The 24685-nt window shown below is 34.1% G+C and overlaps 1 protein-coding gene across 2 annotated transcripts in view; it reads right to left on the reverse strand.

Annotated features, from left to right (window-relative positions):
• Window positions 1-375: 375 nt before the first annotated feature.
• PIBF1 (progesterone immunomodulatory binding factor 1) overlaps window positions 376-24685 on the reverse strand; it is a 106296-nt gene continuing 81986 nt past the window's right edge. For both annotated transcript variants that reach the window (XM_077173616.1, XM_054655026.2), the window contains exons 16-18: window positions 21422-21506; window positions 3266-3442; window positions 376-1002 (exon numbers count right to left, since the gene is read on the reverse strand). In XM_077173616.1, the coding sequence (XP_077029731.1) occupies window positions 946-1002; window positions 3266-3442; window positions 21422-21506 (319 nt within the window). In that variant the 3' untranslated portion in view covers window positions 376-945. The remainder of the gene's footprint in view (window positions 1003-3265; window positions 3443-21421; window positions 21507-24685) is intronic.

Here is a 24685-nt window from a genome sequence, read left to right on the forward strand (position 1 = left end):
ATTAACAATTTAAGAGATATTGTCAAGGAAAAAGGCACTAAGAAGAAGGAGCTTTCTCTTAAATTAAATCTGAGCAATATTTTCAGTATGCAGTACTTGAAAGATCTGTATTTAAGTTATGCATAGAAATGTACCATATGCAGTCAAGAATGCTTTGAAAAATTAGAGAACTTTTGTATAATTAGAATAGATGGTGGAGTGGAATAAACAAGTAGAATGTGTTCTTGGACCTTAGAGCTTATTTTCATACAATTAAATATGGTAAGTTATCTATTTCCCTACTGCACACTACAGTCCTCACACATCATGGTTCTATTTTTATTATTACATTGATGTAACTGCAGTACTGTCTAGCCCATTAAGTATCAGTGCTGATAATTAGGATGTATTTTATTGCTTCTTTAAAGTATTTTTAATGCCTGTTTGGTTATACAAATGACGTCAAGTGATGAACTACAAATTAAGGCCAGTAAGAAATTTTGTTTCCAGCTGACATGAATTTCCTTTATAGAAAATACAATACTAATGAATGTATATTTTGAAAATTTCCATTAGTCAGAATAGTCAGAATGTGGCATGAAACACAGGGTCCAGGAAAAACAATATAAAAAGGCTGAAACATGCATTAATTTGAACACCCTGAATAACACATCCTTTAACTGCCCAGATTATAATTTGTAGAACACACTAGTGTTTATTTATCTTTTAAAATTCAAATAAATGTTAGCAAAATTATTGCATGTATCATTTTCACACATTTTATTCACATGAGAGATCTAGAAATTATTTTATGAAGCATAAGAGTATTTGACAGTCAAAAAAGAAACAGTTAAAACCAAACCAGTTGTTTGCTTTTACAGTAAAACGAGCATTCACTATGGTGAAAATAACTTTCTTTAAAGAAAAGCTCCCCAAAGGATTATTTTGAATAATTTTTGAAAAATGCTATGCTGATGTTTTCTTCTTCAGTTTCTTGTACCACACAGGTACCTCTTTATTTGTCTGTAAAAGAAAGAACATTTATTTGTGAGACAGTGAACAGAAGAAAAACAGGCAATCTACACAATTTAAACAATCTACACAAGTCTCTGTCCTTCCTATGTAGTTCAAAGTTGAGTTCTTTGCTTAAATGCAAATATCAAAACCAAAACTACACATTTAAAGTTACTATTACAACATACCAGTATTAAAACCTCCGCATTTCCAGGTTATAAAAAGCAGATTTTATGGTGAAAATGAAGTAATTTTTAAAAAAATACCTGTCACAAATTGTGACAGCATCAACTGTGCCATAAATAGGTTTCATTTGAAATAACATCATCTGTGTTTTCCAGCTAAGAAAGGAATAGATCTTAGAAATGAGATTCTTAGGTGTGCCAAAACTGACCAACATTTTATGCAGGAATATAGTTCTTAAAAATATTTATTGAAAAGAAAAGAAAACAGAAGTTTTCCAACTCTGTACAAGGTATTTTAGTTGCAGAGAATTATCTGTGAGCAACTTTTCCTTGCCTTCATAATCCTATGGGTTACTGTTACACAGTCAGGATTGCTTGTGGCAAATTCAGTGGTGGTTTGTATAAAATAAAATAGTTTAAGTTTTAATAGAAATAGAACAAATCAATTGGAGGTGGAACAAGGTAAGGACTATTCTGCTTCCAGGGTTGGGTATAATTTCTTTAGTTAGTGAGCACTGTCTCAGTCTGTTGTCCCTAAACTTATTCCTTTCTAGTTCCCTTTTCTGACTGCTCTCTATTCATTCTGTCTTCCAAAACATAAAAATAATTTAATTTAAAAGTCTGCTTTATTATTTTTGAAGACTCCAGTTACAAAAACAAATCCGGTCTATTTGTGCAAACTTTTAGAATTCTGGAAATTGACCTAAACTGGCAGGATTTTCACAGGACTACTAATTTCTTTTCCTATCTAAGAAGAAAACCTGTGACATCTGCTCATTTTCAGTTCTCTACTCCTAAGTCTGCAAAGGCTAGAATTTTTCACAGAGAAATTGGTTACAATTTCTTAATGTAATGTTTTCCTGTATTCCTACACAATTTCTACATCCCTAAGTAAGACAGGACAGATTATGCAAGGAAGCCCCAGATTATTTTCACAAACTGTTTGCTTATGTTTCGGATCACTGAATAGCTCCATCAAAAACAAAGTTTGGGCAGTATGATTTAGCACTACCAAAAGGACTATGGATGAAACAGCACTGGATAAATCTGTGTTTAGTCTAATAATGCTATTCAAGCAAAATTTGAACTCCTAAATGTCCTCATGTCATGTCTCAGAGATGCTACTGTTTCCTACTTTTTGTATTATACAGCCAATACATGGGTGTGCTACACTACAAAACTCATATTATTTAAGACACTGTATGTTAAAGTCTCTACCAGGAAAAAAAGAAACAACAACAAAAAACCAACAAAATAAGAAAAAAAAAAAAGAAAAAAAAAGAAAAAAAGAGTTCTCTTTGAACCAAATCAGCACATATGTTATGCAGTGTGGATACACCCCGTTCACCCCAGAGAAAGGTAGCATTATGAAGTTTGTAAATAAGAGTAATGACTTGCTTTGTGATTCAGCATTTCAACTTGGCTGTCTTGAATCTATTAGTTCAGACACAGTCATAGGCAGAACCTTCTAAACTATTTTCAGGAAACTTTCCAATACCAGAGGCACTAAATCTGAAGTGGGCCAATTCAAATATTAAAAGCCAAGTTTTTAGTTTGTGAAGGAATAAAACAGGGTTTTATACTGATTTTATAACATCAGGCTTCCATAGCAACAGAAGTGATATCAATAGTGGTGTTCTGTTTTTTATATATATTTAGATACATAAGCACATACATATTAATATATGTCAATTTAAGCATCCAGAAATACACCTATTTCCTCACACCTGCTTCTTAATATAGATATGTACAAACTCCACTTACACACAATCATAGTACATTTAAATTAGTATACATGGTCTGTGAATCCCTACAACTATTAAAATCTTGCTAGCCTCTCAGTGTTGTAATACAACAATGGTATTTTTTTTTAAAAAGACCTGGTTTGCTGTGAACTTAAGATATAGAAAGTAACCAAATCATTAAAAAAACATCAAAAACTCTAATTTTCTCCTTGACACTGACTGTTTCCATAAAGAGCTGAATTAATTACACATCTCCCTGAAGGATGAATCCACTTTTTTTTTTTTTTAAAAGTGAGGAGAACCATCAGAAGTTTTGGCACTTACTCTTATCACAGTACTTACAAATAATGTTGGCTTAGGTGTAAATATATTTTCTTCTTCATGTTCTGGCAGCAGTTTTACCAAAGGGATTGATTGTTTTCCAGATGCACTTTTTACACCAATATGAGACTGAGGTAGATTTTGTTCACAGCCTTTACCATGTAGAGTAAAAATAATCTGCTTCATTGTGGCTAATTCCTATAAAACCACAAAAGAACAATGCTAAGTTATTAAGTTAAATTACATTTGAACCTATAAATATTTATTTGTTAATAATATATTTATATTCACCAAACATAGATTTGTAAATGTAAAAAAGAATATATACTTGCTATAATTAATAAGATTACTACTTAAACCCTAGCGAAGTAAGAAAATAAAATAGGCACAGAGGATTTATACAACTCAAATTTTGTCTTGCTTAAAGGCTGTAAAAGAGAACATTTACTGTGTAGTAAGAAGCACATTATCTTATTTAACTTCGACTTCCATTCCACTTAAAGGAATTCTTTTGCATTTATTTTTTCAGGCTGAGGGACTGTACAAATCTAATTTGAATGACTGTGGCAACTTGTACTTTTGAGCACTAGGTCTTGCACAGAAAATTATAAATACATCACTATTTCTTTATAATCTGGATATATTTCTTTATATCGAGATTAGAAAAGAAAAATCAATGAAGAACTTTTAGAGGATGTACAGCAAAAATAGGATCAGAATGGAAAATAAGTTTTGTGAAAAAATTAAAGTTCCAGTGTGGAAAAAGGAATGAGGATATATAGAAATGCAGCCTTTTTTTTGGATATCCTATAAAAACAATTTGAATTAAAAATGTAATCTTTCCTTAATATTTAATCAGAACAAACTAGATTATTCAAAATGTACAGTAGAGTGATAAAGGAAAAAACATAGCATTTTCTGACTTTAACTGCACATCTTCTTTTGTCATGTTTCACCACATCTACATCCTAATGTTCCCTCTCCCCCCCATCTAATGGTTATGATTACTATAAAATAAGTTACAGAATGTAAAGAGAAGGAGAAATAATTAATGTAAATTAATCATTATTATTGCTATTAGTAGTATTATTTAGAGCATTCATTATTGTAGAATTAGAACAGCAAGATCAGTAGAAAAGCCTTTCAATGTAAATTTTAAGAAAATTGTACATGTTTTAAAACATTAATGTTTTTGTTTTGTTGCTTTTTACAAATGGTGTTGTTTTCAATAAGCAACACTGTTACTGTATTAGCCTTATATATAATTAACATTCTGTCTCATCTCTCAATCAGAAAAGGGTAATTTGTGTTTATAGCTGAATGACAAATATTTGTTAAATCTTACCTATTTAATACCTGCTAGAAAATGACATTGATGTACATTCTATTTTCATTGAATTATTTGTGATGAGTTAAAAAAAAACATCAGCCTTTTAAAATACTCCTGCCATATACCTTCTCTCTGTCCACTGCTGCCTTTAATACAAGAAACAAAGTCAAAAGAAACATGCTGAAGCCTTTAAATTGTTGAATACTAACTGAGTTACATGAATGAAAGTTACACTCCACAGACCAGCTTTATTGAGTGTACAAATTGTTCTTGTATCTCAGTCATTTAATATTAACTATTTGCATAATTCAGCCATGTGTGGTGGCATGTTGAAACAGCATGACTGCAGAGCAGCTGTTTAAAAGGACTGCATAGCTGATGCCAACATGTTTTTCAAAGTTGTAAACTCTGCAAAGATGTTGCCAAAGCAACACATAGACAGAATTTCTTGATGAAAATAACTCAAGCAAGTACACAGCAAATAAATACACCATCACAGGAGATTAAATTGTACATAAACAATGTTTTGACATTAGCAAATGGTGTTCCTATACTTAAACTGTGTTATTCTGTGGACCAAATAGTTGCACGTTTGAACAAGGCAAAACACAAAAACTGTCACACAGATTTATTTCAGAAACAGAGTTGCAACTTGAATGTGTAGGGTCAAATTCTCTTGTGTCAAGATCCACTTGGCACTTTAAAGTCTTCTCTACTTAATAGAATCTGTCCTGCACTTGACAGCACTGTCTGTTTTCAGACTTGGAATAGGCTCTGGAGAGTCAGCTCTCACACAAGCTTCCCTTGTGACAGGAGGATTCTCTAATGTGAAGCTATAGGAAAGAATGACAGGGAGTGGGGATGAAAAATTAGTCCACAACGAAGAAACTATTTTGGCATCACAGCCAAATTTATCATAAGCATTTAGCTAAGGTTGTCTTAATATTTATTCTAAACCCCCTCCTCATTTACTAAGAAAGACCTTAAGACACTTGGCAAAATAAATAGCACAAGAAACACTGAATCCAACAGAATTACTGGTATGTGTACTGCTAAAGAAGAAAAGAAAATTGCCACAACATATTTGCAAGAGATTTTCTGTAGTCAACAAAGGAAAAACTGAACACAAAACTCTGTCTTGAACTGCAGTAATTTTAACCATCTCTTCAGATTTCTGTGCTCCTGAACACAATCTTAATTCTTACCTTCACTTTTAAGTTTCAAACAGTCATGAGTACCTGCTACTGCTGGCATGCTATCTTGATTCTATAAGTATTATTTTCCAATCCTAAAATCCAGCAAGTTGATCTAGAAAGCTAGCAAGGAAAAAGCAGCTCTGGAGATTGTACTTAGCAGAAATATGTGAACTTGTTCCAGTGGGAACAAGACCTTCTGAAAGAAGGGGAAAACAGGTAGAGGATTCAAAGGAGAAGGTAAGAATCTTTTGTGGAGAAGGACATGTACTAGCTTCAGGATAAGCTAAGTAAAGGAAGATGTGAAGAGAAATGGATGATTAAATTCTTCCACTTTTAATGTGTGAAGTCCATGTTTCTATGCCCAGGCAGAGCTGTGCAAATTTACTTACAATATCCCCTTCAGTTACTCAGTGCACTGTAGAAAACAGTGTTGCTAAAGCTCTGCATTTCCCAATTTCTCTGGGGAAGTATCTGGTCTTTGCCACGCTGGCTGCTGGACATATAAGCCATGCTATGCAAGATATGTGTCACTGTTTTGAGGCTTCCAGGGTTGAGGGCTTTGGCTTTGGACAGCCAGACAGAAATCCTTCTTGGGAGGATTATGAGTACCAACACCTCTGAGTGGATTCACCCAGCTCCTCCCTGGGTTAGCTTTACACCTCTGGCCTCACTGTCACAAACCACGGGAACACAAGCACCCACTCAGCGCTTACGCAACATTCTGTGGGGACGTGGCAGTGCAGACACATGGAAAACAATGCAGTTGGCAAAAACCAGTGGGTTAAGATGACACAAGGAAAAAAGTAACCTGTGCAGCTGGCACAAAAACAGTGCTTACATACAATTAGTGTCACCCATACAAACAAGTATCAGGACTATGTTATTAAATATTTTGAAAGTCTGCCCACAGCTACCTGATGAATTTTTGTTAAGGATGTTGTTCTGTGTACCAGCACAAGTCCAAAAAATCAAAGTAATGAGCTATGTGACACATTAATTGGGATTTCACTTGAACTTGGAACACCTAAACTGCTGTATCTAAACATAAGTATCTAACCACGAGATAAGAATCTAATTTTCTATTACAGACAATGCAGATTGGAAAGTGACTCCATTCAGAAGTGGGACATTATTGGTGTTGTAACATTAGTCTTGCTGATTAGGCTGCTGTTAACTATAAAGCACAGAAAGATACCTCACCACAGACACCTTCATTTTGATACCTAAATTTAGTTGTGATAAGCTGGATCCATTTCTCACCTCACTCTCCTTATCATTTACTTTTCTCAGGCTTCTACTTTGCCTAAAACAACTTTCATCCTGAATAGCCAGTGTGCAATCATATTTCCCCTTACACACAGATTTGAAGTATCAAATTATTTTCTTAAAAGGAACTAACTGTGTTTTTAGAACAAGTTTTCACACCACAGATTATCTACTTGGTAGGTTTTCTAAAACATACATAGATTTATACTTTAGGACAATCTAACATCCTGTATTCTACTTATGGATATTAATTCATATTTAGTAAAGATTACTTGAACTATAAAAGAATACTTGAAAATTCTGCATACATAACCAGAAAAGGAGTTGGCATTCAAAGTAACTGATTAGAATGAATGGACTGAGAATACTGGGAGTGATGTAGCAGGAGGTGAAGTAAGGTAACGTGTATTGCATTGTAAATAGTATCAGAAGAAACTACTTGCTCATTTCCATTTATTTTTGGTAAGTTATGTCCAACAACCTTAGTTAAAAATAGTAAAAGCAATTTTGTGTGCCAATATACAAGCTGAGAAGGAGATATAAAGGTTGGACTCGATCTTAGAGGTCTTGTCCAACTTAAGTGCTTCTATGACTCTTTAGTAAGGTACAGAAAAGGGATAGACAGCAGTCTTTTCCACAGTGTCCATTAATTAAAATGTCTTCTAGTTTGGAATATTTCCCAAATTCTACCTTGCTAATTTATTAGGCTAAATAGTGGTGTTGAGGAACTAACTGGAAATCATCAGCCTTTAAAACAGTGTTAAAAGAACCAAACTGAAGAAGTGTAAGTAATTTTTAAAAGGTAAAGTAAAAAAGGGTATTACCTACTCATACTTCAGAAAATTCAGGGACTTTCTAATGATGTTTGAGCTTAAATAAAAAGTAAAAATAAGCTGTAGTTTATTTAAAATAGATTTTACCTGTCTATTGTGGATAATTAAAATAGGACCTAGAAAAATGGATCAGTTTTGGAATACAAAGGATAAAATTTGATTCCTTCAACTAGCAATGCAACTATAAGATAAGGAAGTGCAAAAATAAGGCATGGAGCCATATAAAATATAAGTGTATTTTGAGTTACAGATACTATAAAGGGAATTCTATTAACATTGGTTTTGATGTCCTTGATACAGGCTCAAACATACATGTACCAAAAGAGCAGCTTATGTCTTCCTAATTCAAAATTAACAGAATATTAGGTATTGTAACAAAATCACGACTTACATCATCAAAGCAAAATGAAAAAGAACTGTCTTGTGGGAAATGACTGAGGCATAAAAAGGTGCTCATTTATCATGTAACTGATGAAGTATGTGAAAGAAATACCTACATTAAACATTGTAATCAAGTATAGTATCAAGATAGTAATTTCATTTTTTTCAGTGAATTGTCAACAGCATAATTTTTTTTCTTTCTGTATCTGTCATGTAACTATAATCAAAGGAAGAAAGAATCCTCTGTGTGCACTCAAAAGGTTGAATAGCACTTAACATTATATATGTGTATATATAGTTATAATAACTATGTAAATTTATATAAGCAGTTAATGAGACATCTATCTGTCTATCTATCTATCTATTTATCTATCTATGATACTCTGGAAGCAGATACAAAATAACAGTCTCAAGAAAAAATAACTGGCTAACAGGAATCAATGTCATACATGTCAATTCTTGGGTTCTTACGGCAGGGAAGTCTTGCACCTCAAATAATCTCCATACAATGATCCTGAAAAGAAGTGTTACATAGATCAAACCAAACAGTTGGAACTCCTCAGTAGGAAGAGATATATACTGTGTGGTCTCAAGGTAGCTCATTCTAATGGTAAATTGAATGGCTTTTTCATATGCCTAAAATGATAGCAGCAACCAGTGGGTGTCAGATCCATCTGACTCTTTCCTCATGCAGTAAAGCTCATGGTTACTGCACTCAGGTAAACGTCCTCTAAAGCAAAAGTGGCCCTGATAATAGAATGTCCAGTTAACTGAACATTTATCATGGCAAGTGGCATTCTACTTTAAGCTCTGCATAAAGAATTTAGGAATTCTATATGCAATTTACAATTGCATATATTTAAGAATTTATAATTGCAAACTTCACCTTAGATTATAACTTCATTTTGAAGCAGAGAACTTGTACTGCGGAAGGTGAACAAGAGATTTCTGCCCTACAAAATGTATCAGGTTCTGGCAGAACCACTGAATTTTGATGACTGACAAGTGTTCCCAGAGAAGAACACAGCATAAAAGAATAGCACAGAAAACCAATTTCACTGTCAAAGTCAGAAAAATCAGATGAAAGAGGGATAAAACTTGAGGTCTCCTCCCTCAGGGATGCTGATCAAAAGTAAAGGTCTTTCAAAATTTGTGAGCCAAGCACTAACGTGACAATTTTAGATGTGTATTCTCACTCCCAATCCTTAAGTCTCCTGTACTGTGAGAGCAAAGTATGTATGGTCAGGACCTCCTTTGGAAAGCTGATATTTTTCAGTTTAACTGCCATATGGTCCCCATGTGGTTAAACTATAACTCAAAATAAAATATGTATCGTCTGGAGTTTGACTGTACACCCCCCATGCATGGAAGGGATTGAACAAAAAACTGCTTCACAAAAAGACTTTTAGTGCACTACAACTTGAGACCAGAGACTGGACTCTTCTCAATGTGGAAGCCAAATAGTAGCTTGGAATGTAGCAGCCTGGTGACTATTATGGCTTCATTAAATTCTAAAATAATATTAACAATAAAAACAATAAATATATTAGAACACACAAGTGAGGGAAGATAGCCATACTGGCATGGAAAACATGTTCATGGCAAGTCAGCACAATCTGTCTTCACCTGCATGTTTCCTCTTAGTTACTCAGCTATTGTAGTCTTCAAACAAGTCTGCACAGGGAAAAACAAAGTTCAGAAATTGAAGCTACAGGTTTGTTAAAGAACCTCGATTTGAGAAACTTAAACCAGCATTTAAGAATGTTATAGTCATTTGGTAGTGTTCTGTAAAGAGCATATTCTGGAATGATTACTCACTCTCTGAAGAATGAAAAGTTCATGTTCAATATACAAATGTTCAAGAGAGGATTCAGAGAAAAAATGAAAGTTTTATACTTCCTATATCTTCTTCTCAAGAGAAAATTATCCTAATCTGGAAAAAGTCAGGGCAGGGTGGTTCAGAAGGAACCATCTTCACAGTTGACTGTCTCAAGGTGTTCACTAGGATCAAGATTAATGGGCACATCAGGTGATGGTAGAGAAAATACTAAGGATATTGCCCTCTGTGAAGTCCTGTGCAGTTCCTCACTTGGATCCCTCTTAGACTTCTACTGAAACTTTTGTGAAAGTAAAGGTACATTGAAATAAAGTTGTATCATTTAATTGCTAATACTAAGGTGGACAGGGATCTTGTGAGAACTCTGATTGCAATGTGGCTTTGGAACATGTGACAACTCTGACTAAAGTTTGGCTTTGGAACATGTGACTGGATACATGGCTGGATTTCCTCACATGCATCTTTAGATATCTTCAGTAATAATGTTCAAACCTAGGCAAACTAGCTTGTCTGATCCCTTTATATTGCTGTTGGTGAGAAATTCAAAAATAATATTAATTTTGCGTATTTTAAATGAGATTATGGTAAATCACGCCACACTAGTATCTGTTTCTTTTTCCTAACTGCAAATCCCTAGATGATTTTCAGGTGTAGATACCTACATGATATATTTTTTATATTAGGCAAGATCCATTTCTGTCACTGTCACTTGACAAATAACTTCTCAAGTCATCTTTACAGTGGCAGTACCTTTGACAGCACTGGAATTCACCAGTTAAAATGGAGGTAAACAAACAAAGCTCATTGTATGAATTCTTGGCATAAACATATTTCTGCACAACAACAAAACCTGAAACAAAACCTGGTTAAACCTTTCAACATTTGCAACGACTTGCATATAGCACTTTGAAGTTTGAGTATGGTACTCAAACTTTGGAGTGCACTAGAGAAAGGAGACATATGTGTCATTATCAAGGAATGAGACTCTCAAACAGAAGTAGTACCTACAATATCTCCTCTTCAGAAGTGCTGACAATTCACACAAAGAACTATTTTTTAACTGTCCTTCAGGGGTTTTATTTCTGCTAGAGACATACTACAGAAGACAGGCTATAGCCTGGAATGAATTATCAGTTTCCTTTTTTGGCTGGAAGTGGGAAAAAGACCAACACCATTAGCACAAATTCACAACACTGGACAGTAACAGTAATAATGACAAGTTGTCAAACAGGAGAAAGACATTGCAGAAGTGCCATTTTGACATGACAGTAAAATGAAGCAAATGGTCAGCCAGTCCATTCCCTTACTTAAGACTGCAGATGGATAGGAAGCAGTGGCACAACTGGTGCAAACTCAGCTTCAACACTGAAGCTTGTGCCTATCAGGAGTAGAATCTACATCCATAAAACAGCTCAAAGAAAATTTTAACAAACCACCTATGAAATCAAGAAAACATCACAAGTCATTGTTCAATCCTTCAAGTAAGGCAGAGTGTATTTGACATAGTTGGATCCTAATTGCAGCTGTACTGGAAATACAAGAAGTCAGCAAGAATTTCAGTGTGAGAATTGCACATATGGTCATCTAAGGCATATGGATACACACTGTAAAGCTGGAAACTGGAAGACAGTATGAAATGTCCTGATCAAACAAATGAAGCTGATAACTGGGTGATGGAAAGATGCCAGACCATATGCAGGATGTTGATAACTTCTCTGCACTACACTTAATTCACTAGTTCTCTATATCCCAGTGCATATAAAAACCTTAAAATGAACTGACAGATCTGTGACTATATGGTTCTACAAACTACTTCCAGTTTTATAAGGTGAACGCATTAGAGCTGTGGCAACAGTAAAATGTCCCAGTCACTGCAGAGAACAGCTTCTGTCTTTTTAGGTACATAAAAATCTTTGCCTATTTCAGCTGTATCTTAAATTTGTTCTAAACAGTTTAATCTTTCTAACTTATTAACAAAAATAGGAAATAATTTGTCTCATAATTCAGAACTAACGTCAAATTGTAAAGTTTTTTTCACTTTTGCATTGTGGATCAGAAATATATTTGTAATTGTAACTAGAACTAGTTCTCCAAGTACTCTTTTTTTTTAGCTGATCCATTGTGACATTCATTTACTCAATATTTAATAAAAAGTATGCTTTCTTAAGTTCACCTAACAGGAAAGGGATGCGAACATGCTAATGTGCTAAAACAGCCTTATTTTCATACATTATTATGTAGAAGCTACTGTATTTTCTGAAATGGTAATATTCTAGTTTAATTCTCCCTGTCTTTGCTATTTCTTACAGTATTTAAATTCACTTTCCACTTGGTAATAGTCAAATGCTACCATGAAATGTACAAAAGTAAAATTTTTACACAGCTGGACATGCAGTAGAATGAGACAGAAATATACATAGTCAATCCAGAGAAAAAAGAATATAACATGGGATACATGTTGAGAAAATCTGAACAATTTCAGATTAATCAACAATCAACAATTTCTTGTTTAAAAGTTTATCCCTTTAATTGATTTTAGCTCTCTCAAAACCATATAATTAAAAATACACATGCCGATTCCATCCCATAATCCTTATATATGTTGCATTTTTCCTATGAAACCTCCTATTTAGTACACAACTGCTTACTGTATACCACTGTGAATAGAAAGACAATTCTTGCAAGAATATATATTAAAGATAGTAACACATTCTGAATAATACAGCTCAAAGAAAGGAATCAGTGCTGTTAAGTCCTTCCTCTTCCTAAATTCACTGCTATTTGGAATTCACTGTTTAATAAAGCTTGACAGCAACAAAATAGATAACAAAAAGATGAGAACTACTGCTTGGGAGCATATTTTTCTTTGTAAAAAATGAGCCAGAAGCTTCTCTACACTCGTTTAGCTATGTAAATGTCACTTTGTTTCTCCAAGCTTAAAGCTGAGAATAGCTCCGGGGCTTACTTGTGATGCAGAAATGTTCCTGTAATCTACTTAGAAAACATGCAGAACATTAATAGAAACTAGAATCTTGGAACATAAACGTAGCATAAGAAAAATGATAATTACTCTGTGGCTTAACATTTAAAAAGAGAGCTAAGCATTGTACATCAGCATTTTTTTTAATATAAAACAAGTTGCAGCACATAGATGAGCAGGAAGTCGCTCACTTTAGAAACACAAATAATTTTGACATTATCGTGTACAATCTTTTTACACAGAAAAGAGGGGGAAGAGGCAGAGATTGAGATTGTTTGAAGGCACCTGTTACCAATCACATCTTTTCATTCGTGTCTTCCCAACCCCTGCAGATACCCCTTCCTTCCCCTCTCCCCAACAAAGCAGTTTTCTCCTTTTATCCACTAAGCTTCCATCCCTGATTAAACACGTACTGCCCTCCCCCTTATGACTCCAAAGCTTTTTATGAGCGTCTGAACTTCTCTCTACCTCTGTTTTTTTGCAGATGGCAGCTGTTGCTACTCTCCAGGTTCCTAAATCCAACATATTGGCTTTCTGTCCTAGGTTATTCCTAGTCAATCTTCTTCAGCATAACTTAATTACAGCTAAGGATAGTATTAGCCAGACTTTTAAGTATGACTAATAATGAAATGCTGAAAACTCATCTGGAATTCTCAAGGTCACTGCTGAGATGGAATTAAAATCTGGGCACAGAGAATTTAGCAGTGAGGGGTAGTCTGCAAAGGCAGCACAAAAGTAAGAAGGACAAACTGGTAATATAGAGTGGAATGGTCAAAGTGAGGTAAAGCAGAGATACTTCAGGACCCCTTGCATTTCCACAAAAGAGGAAAAAAAAATAAATCTGACTTTTCTTTTACTCTTGTGGGCAAAAACCCAGGATAACTATTGAGAAGTACCAGGATTTTGTGCAGGATACTGAGATAAGATGAATGCAAGAACAGGGGCTACTGGATTCTCAAACACTGTAAACATTAACATTTTGGAACAATGTAATGGAATTCTGAATTCATCTGGCCATGTTTCAAATCTAACATTCGTAAGCATTTATGTAAATCCTTGGAAACCTTAGCCTGATCATTTATAGATGCTCTTAAAAAACACTTGGAGCCCTTCACAAACTATGCATATCCTAATATAACTAATTAGTAACTGTTTCTCCTCTTGGTCACATGGACTCTCTCCAACCTTAAACACACTTGGAAAATGCATTTGGCAACCATTTCTCAAAAACTAAAAAATAAATCAGATTTTAACATTTTAAAGATAATGAAATAACTATTTTCTGTTCTTAACTTATGCTACACAATATTGCCTTATGCTTATCTCGTTTTCTTGCATCCCACCACATCCTCTGTTTCCTAGAAAAAAATAAGCTAGACCTTTAATCTCACTCACATAAGATCTCTGGCCTGTTGTGAAATTTATCTTTTTTTTTTCTCCCAGAAAATATAAAATATTACCTAAAAAATACAAAATATCCACCCTACAGATTAAATAAGAACTTTTTTAAATTCACATTTTTAGTTTTCAAGATTTAATCTTTAAGAGACTGGCAGGACATTGGAAAGTGGCCTTTTTCAGGAGATATTGATTAAAAAATGAATGTAAATTCTCAGAATGATATGAAGAGAAAATGTAATTGTTTGTGAAACTGCTTCCAAAATGCAATCAGTTCCTATATAAGAAGATGACTTAGTGAAAAGAGTTAATTTGTGTCTAGTTAGGAAAAATAAACGCTAAGGAGATTTTCTTTTCAGGCTTTTGAACTGAGACATGTAAGAAACAAAAGCTGGCTGTGAGTAAGATACTGCATTAGGACACATGAACTCTTAACCTCTTCCACAAATGGGGGAGTTTTGGACAAAACACCATTTCTTTTATTTCAATTATTGCTTCTGCAAAACAGGGATAGTAATAGTTTTCTGCTTAACTTGAGGGTATAATATTTGTGAGACAGGTTTTCAGCTACAGAAATATTCAGTTAATAAATGGGATTATTCTGACATATTGATAAGAAACTGTGAAAGCCTGGGAAGGAGAAAGAGTAACATGGTTTTAAAGGAAAAGCATTAGGTTTACTCATAAATGGTGGGTTACACATCACACATGGAATGCTCCTCACCTGCCAATTGGAAAGTAAGTTCAACATAACAGGCGCTCAGGCAATTAGCATTTTAATATTAACCTGGTAGACTACTTTCAGCAAGAACAGCTCACTAAGATTTTTTTTATTTTTTAATATGTTTTAAATAGAGTAAGAACTTGCAATGGTTAATCAATACAAATTTTAACCCAATCTAGCTGAAGATTCCTACCAATTCAGGTACACATATTTAGACAGATTTAACACTCAATTTGAGTGACACAACAATTTCCTGACATAAGCTAAATGGATTTAAGTAAACAAATAGCAATCAAACTCCATGTGTCTGTAGCCATTTAACTGATTGATATCAACCAGGTTTATTTAAACTACTACATGTTTTCTACTTTATCCCCTAGCAGACAGCCAGAGCCTGGTTTTTGGTTGCTAACTTCACTTGAAGAGCTCTGACACAGTAACACATGAATGTGTCAATAAGGCAGGTGACTAGTTCAGCAAGTTTACATTCTATCACTTGTATGCACAGCTGCTAATGTAGGGTGAGTGCACAGATGTGTAAAGCAGACAAAATATCAGCAGGTTGTCATATGTTCTTACCTGGTGTGTAATATTCGTGGGCTGATAATGAATCATGTCTGCATAAACAATTGCATTGCAGGAAATAAATGGTTATTGTAAATAGCCTGAATTTGCAGCATTTATGTAATAAATGTTACCCTTCTATTTCTTATGACAATGATTTCATAGTATTAGTTTTACTTTTTTAAGTTAAAAATTACTGCATTGCCAGACTGAGTCATATACTGGTGATTTCAAGCAGTTAAAAAAATAGTGTAAATGAAGTCCTTTATATTCATACAAACAAAAACTGATCCTAGGACTTGAAGGAACACCTATTAAAGTCTTCTATTGATGTATCTTATACCACTGTCTCTTTTTTTGTTCTAAGATCTCCTACAGTATTTCTATTTGAAACCTAAAAAGAACTCCATTCATTCTACTTGCTCTGCTTTTTTCCCCCCACCAAACCCCAGTGGATTATGAACTTCACATTAAAAATATAAACCCCAGCTAGTTAATTTTCAAGATTTTAGAACTCAGTTTCTACACTGTTTGAATTGGAAAAGCTAAAATAGATTTAATTGTGCACATTATTAGTTTTCTTTATTATGACACATCTGCATCTTAAATTTCTGAAGAAATAGTACAATGCTATACATCAAAGCACAGCAAATTTATAACCTCTTAAATGTAACCTCAGGAAATTATTACTAAAACTTCTTGCCAAACATCTGAGTGCTGACAGACTGCCCTTCCAAGTTTTCATCTGAAGTTTGAAAGCCAATGGATAAAGTCTAGAATTGCACTTCTGATGTTACAAAATGCTAACAACTGCATCAAGCATGGAATTGCCAGGATCACAGAGATCATGGTAAATATTTCTTTTAGTCAAAGGCTGACTGTTGGAAAGAAAAAAAAAACAAACCAACAAACTAGATAAAAGGAATCATGCATCAAGAGCTTCACTGAAAAGATTTAGGGGATTCATCCCACTTTAGCACCTAACAGAGAACTGCATTTTCAGTGCCTTTAAGTTATGGATGCCCATTATATGCGCAAAGGAATAATGTTTGGATGCAGATAAAGGATGGCACAGAAGATGGTGTTCTACACAGTTTTGGACACAAAATGCCCTCTTTATCACAGGTAAGTAATACTGACATATAAATATTTTTACTTGTTTTTTTTCTTTGCTGGACTCTTTCCAAAGATCATTCAAACTGCTAACTTAACAGAGAGCAATAGACCTTTGTAGGTTTGTTTTTTTCTTTAAATCTGCAAATCTCTAGTGATTTGCAGTAGTGTCCTACTGCAGCATTAGAAGTGTGTCAGCTGGTGGAACAGGAGGAGGGAGGAGGAGAATCAGGAGTAAAGGGGTAAGGTAGTGTTATAGCTATTGGGTCAACTCAGGCATGAGGTATAATTTTACCTGGATTTATTCTTTGAAGGAACACCTTTCTTACTCATTCTTCCCTGACTATACAAAGACACATGGGCAATAAGTTCCAAAGATGGGGCCAGGTCATGCAGTTCATTAGTTAGTGGGAAGAATTAAAACTACAAGTTGGTGTTGGTGTGGTTTGGTTATTCGAGTTAAGAGTGTCAACGGTGTGAAGTTCAGCTGATTAAAATGAGAACAGACTCTACAAATAATAATGCCAAAAAAAATTAAACTGGAGATCTGAAATATCCCTTTTAAAAAAAAATCCCACACTGTTTACTGGAAGATTATTAATGGGAGACCACATTGTTCCTCCAATGTTTTATGTTTTCTGATGGATCTAGAAAAACAAATAATAATACCTTAACAAAACATAGAACATATTTTAAAATCAACTGAAAAATCTGGCTGCATTAATTTGCTGTCTTGAACTAAGGGGTGTACAAATGGCATCAGAATACATGCACCCCAGACCCTTCTGAAAGCTCAGAGAAGACAAGGGGCACTGGGAAGGCTTTATTATGAACCTCCAACATGATCTAAACATCATCCTAGATATTGCTCATTCATGATAATGCCATTGAACTCCCTCTAATAGGGAAGTTTGCATTTAACAACATGAAGAATGCAAGAAATTTTATCTTACCAGCTGATTCTCAGTGATCTAAATGAAAAACTAGATTAAACTGTTTTCCACATTAATTTACTAATTAATTCAGACAGAAAAGGAAGAAGCGGACCAAGAAACAATTCAGAATTTAGGCCAAGAACAGAGTCTGAATAAAACCCCAACCTTCCTTTTGTCTCCTTCATTGCTGTACAGAAGCTTTTAAGGCTTTACATAATCAAATAACTATTTTTCACTTTGATGTCCCACAGCAAAATATAAGATTCATCATCAAATTAGATGTCTATATAATTTGAAATAATGAACTATTTTATGACATTAACATTTAGTGTAATTTTTTCCTGTAATAAAAGAGCTCATGTAAGAATCCTACAGAAATTCTTCCAAGATTCAAAGTATAACTTTCAACTTTCTTCTTCTAAAATTAAAATCTGTGAAAAGAGAAGATTATTCATGAATGGAAGTTCTTTATTTAAAAAGTGTATAAAATGCTATAATAGTCTCCAAAGCAGCATTATGAATGTAGCTGATATCACAAAGAGATAAAAATTAAACAACCTTCCAACCCTTGAAAGTATAACATTCCATTAAAAAGAGTTAATACAGTCTGAGACCACACAGGCTGGAATACCTGAAGTCAAAGCTGTGCACCTATTGAAACACGTTGCTGGAAGACAGCATGAACATTGTTTTGGCATTTTGCTTCTACTTTTAGCAGTTACTTTTAATATACCTAAACTTCATTTTATCTTAACTATGAATATCTTAGGTTTATCTATTCAAGAATTCTAATGTTTCTACTTGCAAACATGAGAGCAACAAGGTAATTCCTAACAAGACATGACAGTTTAGTATGTGCAATGACTGAACAAGGCTGATAGTAACCCTGTTACATGATAGCACGTACCAAACACATAAACCCATAATTCATCTTTTTTTTTTCAAAGTGTATGGATCTGTATTTACAGGTTGCCTGTCAGTTTTATTTAAAACTGCAATCTGTTTAAATGCAGTTAACCCTTTACTAACCTGATGCGAGAAAATTTGTATTCTTTATATCTGTCAGCAAGGATAATTACTGGAAAATTGTGATGTTACTGCAAATTTAAATCTTTTATTAAGATGGCAAAGAAGTATATTCAAAGACTAACTCACTATCCCGTACAAAGATTTCAATACATGAGATAACTGCCTTTTAGAGAAATTCATGACATGTAAAACTACTGGAAGAAGTTTGCATTAGAAGTAAAAAACAAAAGGCTGCATTAGGAATAAACAGAATTGACAAAAGTTTAAGTTACATATAAACACAAAAGCTACCCGTTCTTTTCAAACATTTTCCTGAAACAATTTCAGCTAATATTTTGTTTCTCAGAAGACTTTTTTTGTGCATTGTACTGGCATTTCATAGTTTTCTTCCCTCAAACATGCAACTTCTAATGTTTCTTTTTCATATTTTTTATTCATATCCTTTTCTGCAGAGGTATCTTTAAAAAGCATTATCACTGTTTCACTAATATGTCCTATTTTTAACAGATGTAAAAAGAAATTTCATAAAACAGTACTAATTTTGGAAATATTTGATCAATTTCTTAACATTCAGGGTATGAGAAACATCAAAGAAGTCTGTTTTAGACTCAAGTATTTGCCTGTCTTTTCCAATCAAGCCTTCCTCTGCCAGCCTCCCTTGATTGTTTGACAGAGTTTAAAATTTGGAATGGTGAAATGACACAAAGAAGCAAACTGCTGCATATCAGGAATAGTTTATGAGGGTACTTACAGGGGCTAATGTAGTTTGGATGTAAAAATGTTGCATAGCTTTAAGTTAGAAATGTTATAGTTTTCTTAGAAAACATGGCAAAATTTTTCTTTTATCACTTTCTACTGCTTTTAATCAGCTGCAATGCATGCTCATTGATATGACACTACTAAAACTAGGCACTCAAGTGTGATTGCTTTGTGAGCATAACTAGTTGGCAGCACCCCTGGTTGGGAAAGAAAGAGTAGGAACAGGAAATTTTGAAAGAAATTAATTTGAAATTAGGCCAAGGGCCTATAATATTGGAAAAAACACTACATGTTTATACAATTACATCATGTTTCCTCAGAGTATTTTTCATATCATTAATGTAAGGATATGATAAAGCATGAATATGTTTGGTAAGGTTTATAAACTATTTAGAAATGTTTAAATCATAGATTAGTTTGGTTTGGAACTCAGGAAACAGAATTAGTAGTTTTAATTTAAGTTGAGGTTCAGTTGGACTCATTTGCCAGTGAAACTCTTTTGTTTTGGTTCTAACAAAAAGGAGTTTTTTAAGTGCTTGGGAGAGACAAACTAGTTTGGACCAATTAATGACATGGATTTTGGTTTAGTGATCTAAGAAGGGAATGTGATGAATAGTATGAAAAGGAGATGAAGGAAAACAATTTTGGAGGTGGAATGAAACTTCAGGAGTTGGATAGTCAGCTTGGATAGTCAGCTTTCCATGAAAATAATATATTAAAATGAGTGATAATCCAAACTCTGACAGGATAATTTAGGGGAGTTGTAGCTTCTTTGAAAGGAATCTCTTCATCTTTTCTCTTACCAGTAAGAGAAAAGAAAGATGTTGTCAGAGAACTATTGATATGCTTCTACAACAAGTTTCTGAACAGGTAAGTGGGTAGCGAGGTCCCATCACTCTGTATCTATAATTTACACTGTTTTTCCTCATTCCTGATTTGTTAATGTTGTATTTTTTCCTGCAAATCCTTGCCAAATTATTCAGCACCTCTGGGAGAAGATTTAATAGTTGCTTAGGTCAGCTTTTGGTTTTATATCTTCAGTACTCTTTAGCTTCAGAAAATTCTGTGGTATTATTCACATTCTCAGATCCCTGCAGTAAACTTCATTTATTTTCATCCTTTGTTTCAGACATTTAATCTGCAGATTTTCTCTCCTATGCCATATATTAATCTCCTAAGATTGTTCAGATAAAAATCTTGACAAGAGCCTTTAGGGTTCCCTAAAGGGCACAGTTTTGCAGACTTTTAGATCTGAGAGCATAATCCAGTCCAGTAGCACCCTGATTTTTGCTCAGATCAAACTCAGGTAAGTATACAAAAAAGTACCTCGACTCTTCTTGGAAACCTGTGTAACTATGGTTTTGTTTTCTCTCCCTAACCCCTATTTTGGAGTTGAAAAGGGATTCAAAAGAGTGTATGGGAAATGAATTGAACAGTGCTCTGGTCCAATGCTTGGCTGCAAGGACTGGAGAGCACAGAGAGATAGATCCCAGAGGTATACTGTGGCAAAAGCAGACCTTGCAGAATACATGTGTATCAATTTCACTGTGTTTATCTAGATTCTTGTTAAATGCTTGCAATCACCATACACTGTTCAAGGCAAAAAAAATGAAAGAACAGACACAACAAATCATCAGAGAGAATTTAACAACTGAGAGTACAACTGAGACCCTCCCCAGTAGCCAACAGACACGGTCACCTGTGCTGCTGATAACGACAGATAAGAAAACCCCAACAAATGAAATCCAAGGAAACCATTTTTTTCTCCATGGTTTAAGATCCAGTAGCAAAAAAGTGCACTTACAGTAGTAATGCTAAAAAAGGAAGATTACCTCACGGTCATTTAGAAGTCTCTCCAAATCTGCTGCCATTTGATTCTTGACACGCAGCAAAGCTGTCTTTTCTTTATTTAAAAGACTGGTAAAAAGAGGATAGGAAATGCAGTAATAGCAACAGATAATCTCTTTTAATCTTGTGTTCTGGCTGAAACATGCATTTTCTAAAGCTAAATACTGGCAACAATAAAAATCTGCTCAAGTAATTGTATCAAATGATCCTTCTCTATATTCAAGCACTGAAATTTTTATAAATATGCTCAAATGTACGCACAACTTCTTATTTTAGTCAAACGGAAACACTATTCAAAGCGTTCATAAAATGCCTTTTTTTCCCTCTGAAGGGTAATTGAAATGATTAGAATCTTCTATTATCATGTCTTGGTTTCTTCTAGGCAAAATGAGATTATTTTATAAGCAAAGTAAGTCTCCTCATACCTACACTTCTGTATCAAAATGTGGATTTCTTTGTTGTATTAGTCACTATCAGTAGCACACTGTATGAACTCTTTATACTACTGAATTTAGAATTCTGAAAATAGCAAATACAAGGAAGAAAACAATACAGCTCTTCTCCCTTTAGCTGTGTAGTTTCTGCAAAAATTGTAAAGGTATTTTTGTTATTTTTAATATTTTTATTCCAGGATAATGTATGAGATCAAGCTTGTCCTATGAAGCAAGTATGAAAACTGATTTAGCATGAAGGCATACCTTTATAGCAGAATGTAATGTTTAACTTTAATCATTCTTTGTCTTCACAGTTATAGCACATGAACATTTGAAATGTTTAGCATACACATTGTGATTCCAGGCAGCAGTTCTATAATAATTAAATGTATTTTCCTATTTAGCCCCAGAATCAGTTTCTAACATTAAATTTTAGACTAATGCATGCATAATACCAGTATATAATCTATTTTGTTAAAACAGCCACAGAGATTTTCTTGGAAGACATGTTATATATGCCATTAACATGACTTAACAAAATACGTTGTACAATATAAACTGTAACATAAATCAAGAACTATGAAAAATGCAATTCTGCATATGGAATGCAAATATGTAATACTGCAAACAGGTCAGGAGTTCAAAAGCAAATATATTAAAATTTTATAAATGGAGCAATTACATATGTTGCAAACACCAATTATTTAATATCTCCAATATTTGATCCAGAAATGATCAACAAAATAAATCAATCTTTAATTGGCCGTGTATCATCCGCTCATTTCAAATAAGCAACATCATCCTTTGCCCCAGAGATTTTCTGGCAGTTCCTTACAAGCTCTGTATTGTAAATTATGACTGTCAATTCCTTCTAGACATTCATTAATTCTCAGAAAAAAAATGTATCCTTTTGCCAAATTGCTCAGTTGTTTCAACTATTTAAAAGAAAAAGAAATATTTTCAAAAGTTTTATTTTCTGTCACATTTTTAATCACGATGAAATTGCTATACCTTCTTTTTCTTGGGTTCATGTGTTGTTACTTTCATATCACTTTTTCTTGGATTTTTGTATTTCCTAAGAACATAAACTAATCCTTCTAGAAGCTCAAAAACTTATTAGAGAAGCAATAATACAAGTTTCTCTAAGACTTTAGTGTACTGAATAAGCATAATCATTGGTGTTCAGACTGAACCAGAAGTTCATGTTTGAGGTTCAGTTTCATTTACAGAATAGAACCTATTCTACTTATACTGCTTATACCTTCTGAAATAATATGACATAAGTGATCAATGTAGAGCAGTTCTAATTTTCTTTGTTTATAGTAAAATATAGGACATAGACTACTATATCATTCAGTAGCACTTCATGTGTTTTCTGTCATACACATTGATATAGAATTACCAAAGCATATGCAGACTTTGAATTTTGTAGTTTTGCAATACTTGTGCTTTTTCATCATTGCAGATAGAAGGGAATAATTCATGTCCTCATGAAAGAATACTGCAAGAGGCATATACACATTAAACAGAGTGGGAAAATAGTTAACAGACAGAATGATAACATATGACAAGGTTAAACAGAAATACCTTCAAAAGTTGCATCTTGGGAAGAAGACTGACCATTTCAGTTTCTGGTTTAGAAAGCTCTGAACCAACATCTTGGATAGCAGCAAAGAGATTCTAGGTTTAACATACCTTACACTCCCAGTGAAGAGTAGTTTAACCTAGTCCAAGTTTAATTGGCAGTGTTACAAATCAGAGAGCAGCTTTATAATTTGTTTTAGCTGACCTAAGTGAGAACTGTTGAAGGATCATCCTTCCCTTGCCACATCCTGGTAACCTACTCTTTCTGTTGGTACTAGACACTTTGTCATCACATAAGAAGTTCCTTCCCTGATCTGGATGGACACTGGTGTCTTTTTAAAGGTTATCTTTCACATGGATCACCAAAATAACTTGATTTGCCATGTACAGTGGAGACCTACAGCTGAAAGCTGCTCCATTTGGTGATGGAGTGCCTCAAGTGTCTTGCTATGATTCTGAAGCCACCATCTACGAGTCTAGGCAAACCAGCTTCCAACACTAGAGCTCAAGGGTTGTAACTTCCATCTCAAAAGATGGGACCATGATGTGCTCCACAGTGCTGGTCACTGATGGCCTCATCCTCAATGTGGAGAAGGTGCCTGTTGTGAGATATCATAGAACTATGGCCTGAAAAGTCCAGGTTAGAGAACTAACTGAAAAACATTGCAAATCCTGCTTTTCCTGTGTACTTTCCAGAAGAAACCAAATTGTCTGGGAGAACATCTGGTTTCATTCCATCATGCTTTTAAAGCCTAGCCAGGTATGAATCCAGGTACCAGGGATGCAGGCTCACCATAAAATACACTTGTCATATGCATACACATTGCCCATAGCAACCACTGGCTTGTTTTGTCTTGCTTCTCTCAGAATCTAAAGCCATGGTAGCCTGGATATCGTATGTAAGACATTTTTAGGCAACATGATTTTTCTGGAGAATAGATACTAACATTTCCCAGTTTCAGCCTTATAAACTCTTTTCAGTTTGGGCAACTAAACCATTTTTAATGCTGAAGTATAAATATATTATTTACTATCCTGTTCGGAGGGTTCTATAATTAGATATTCTGAATAATATGTTTATGCTGGACACACAAAATAAACATGGGTTTTATATAGTAGTGGATTTTTTATTACTTCTACTCAGATTGGAAAAAAAAAGTATGTTTCTTTTTCAGTGAACTGTGTACTCCAGATGCTGTAAGAAATAGATTGTGCCTTTCTGTTAATTTG

The sequence above is a fragment of the Agelaius phoeniceus genome, chromosome 2 (assembly GCF_051311805.1).
Source record: "Agelaius phoeniceus isolate bAgePho1 chromosome 2, bAgePho1.hap1, whole genome shotgun sequence".
In the NCBI taxonomy this organism is placed as follows: Eukaryota; Metazoa; Chordata; class Aves; order Passeriformes; family Icteridae; genus Agelaius; species Agelaius phoeniceus.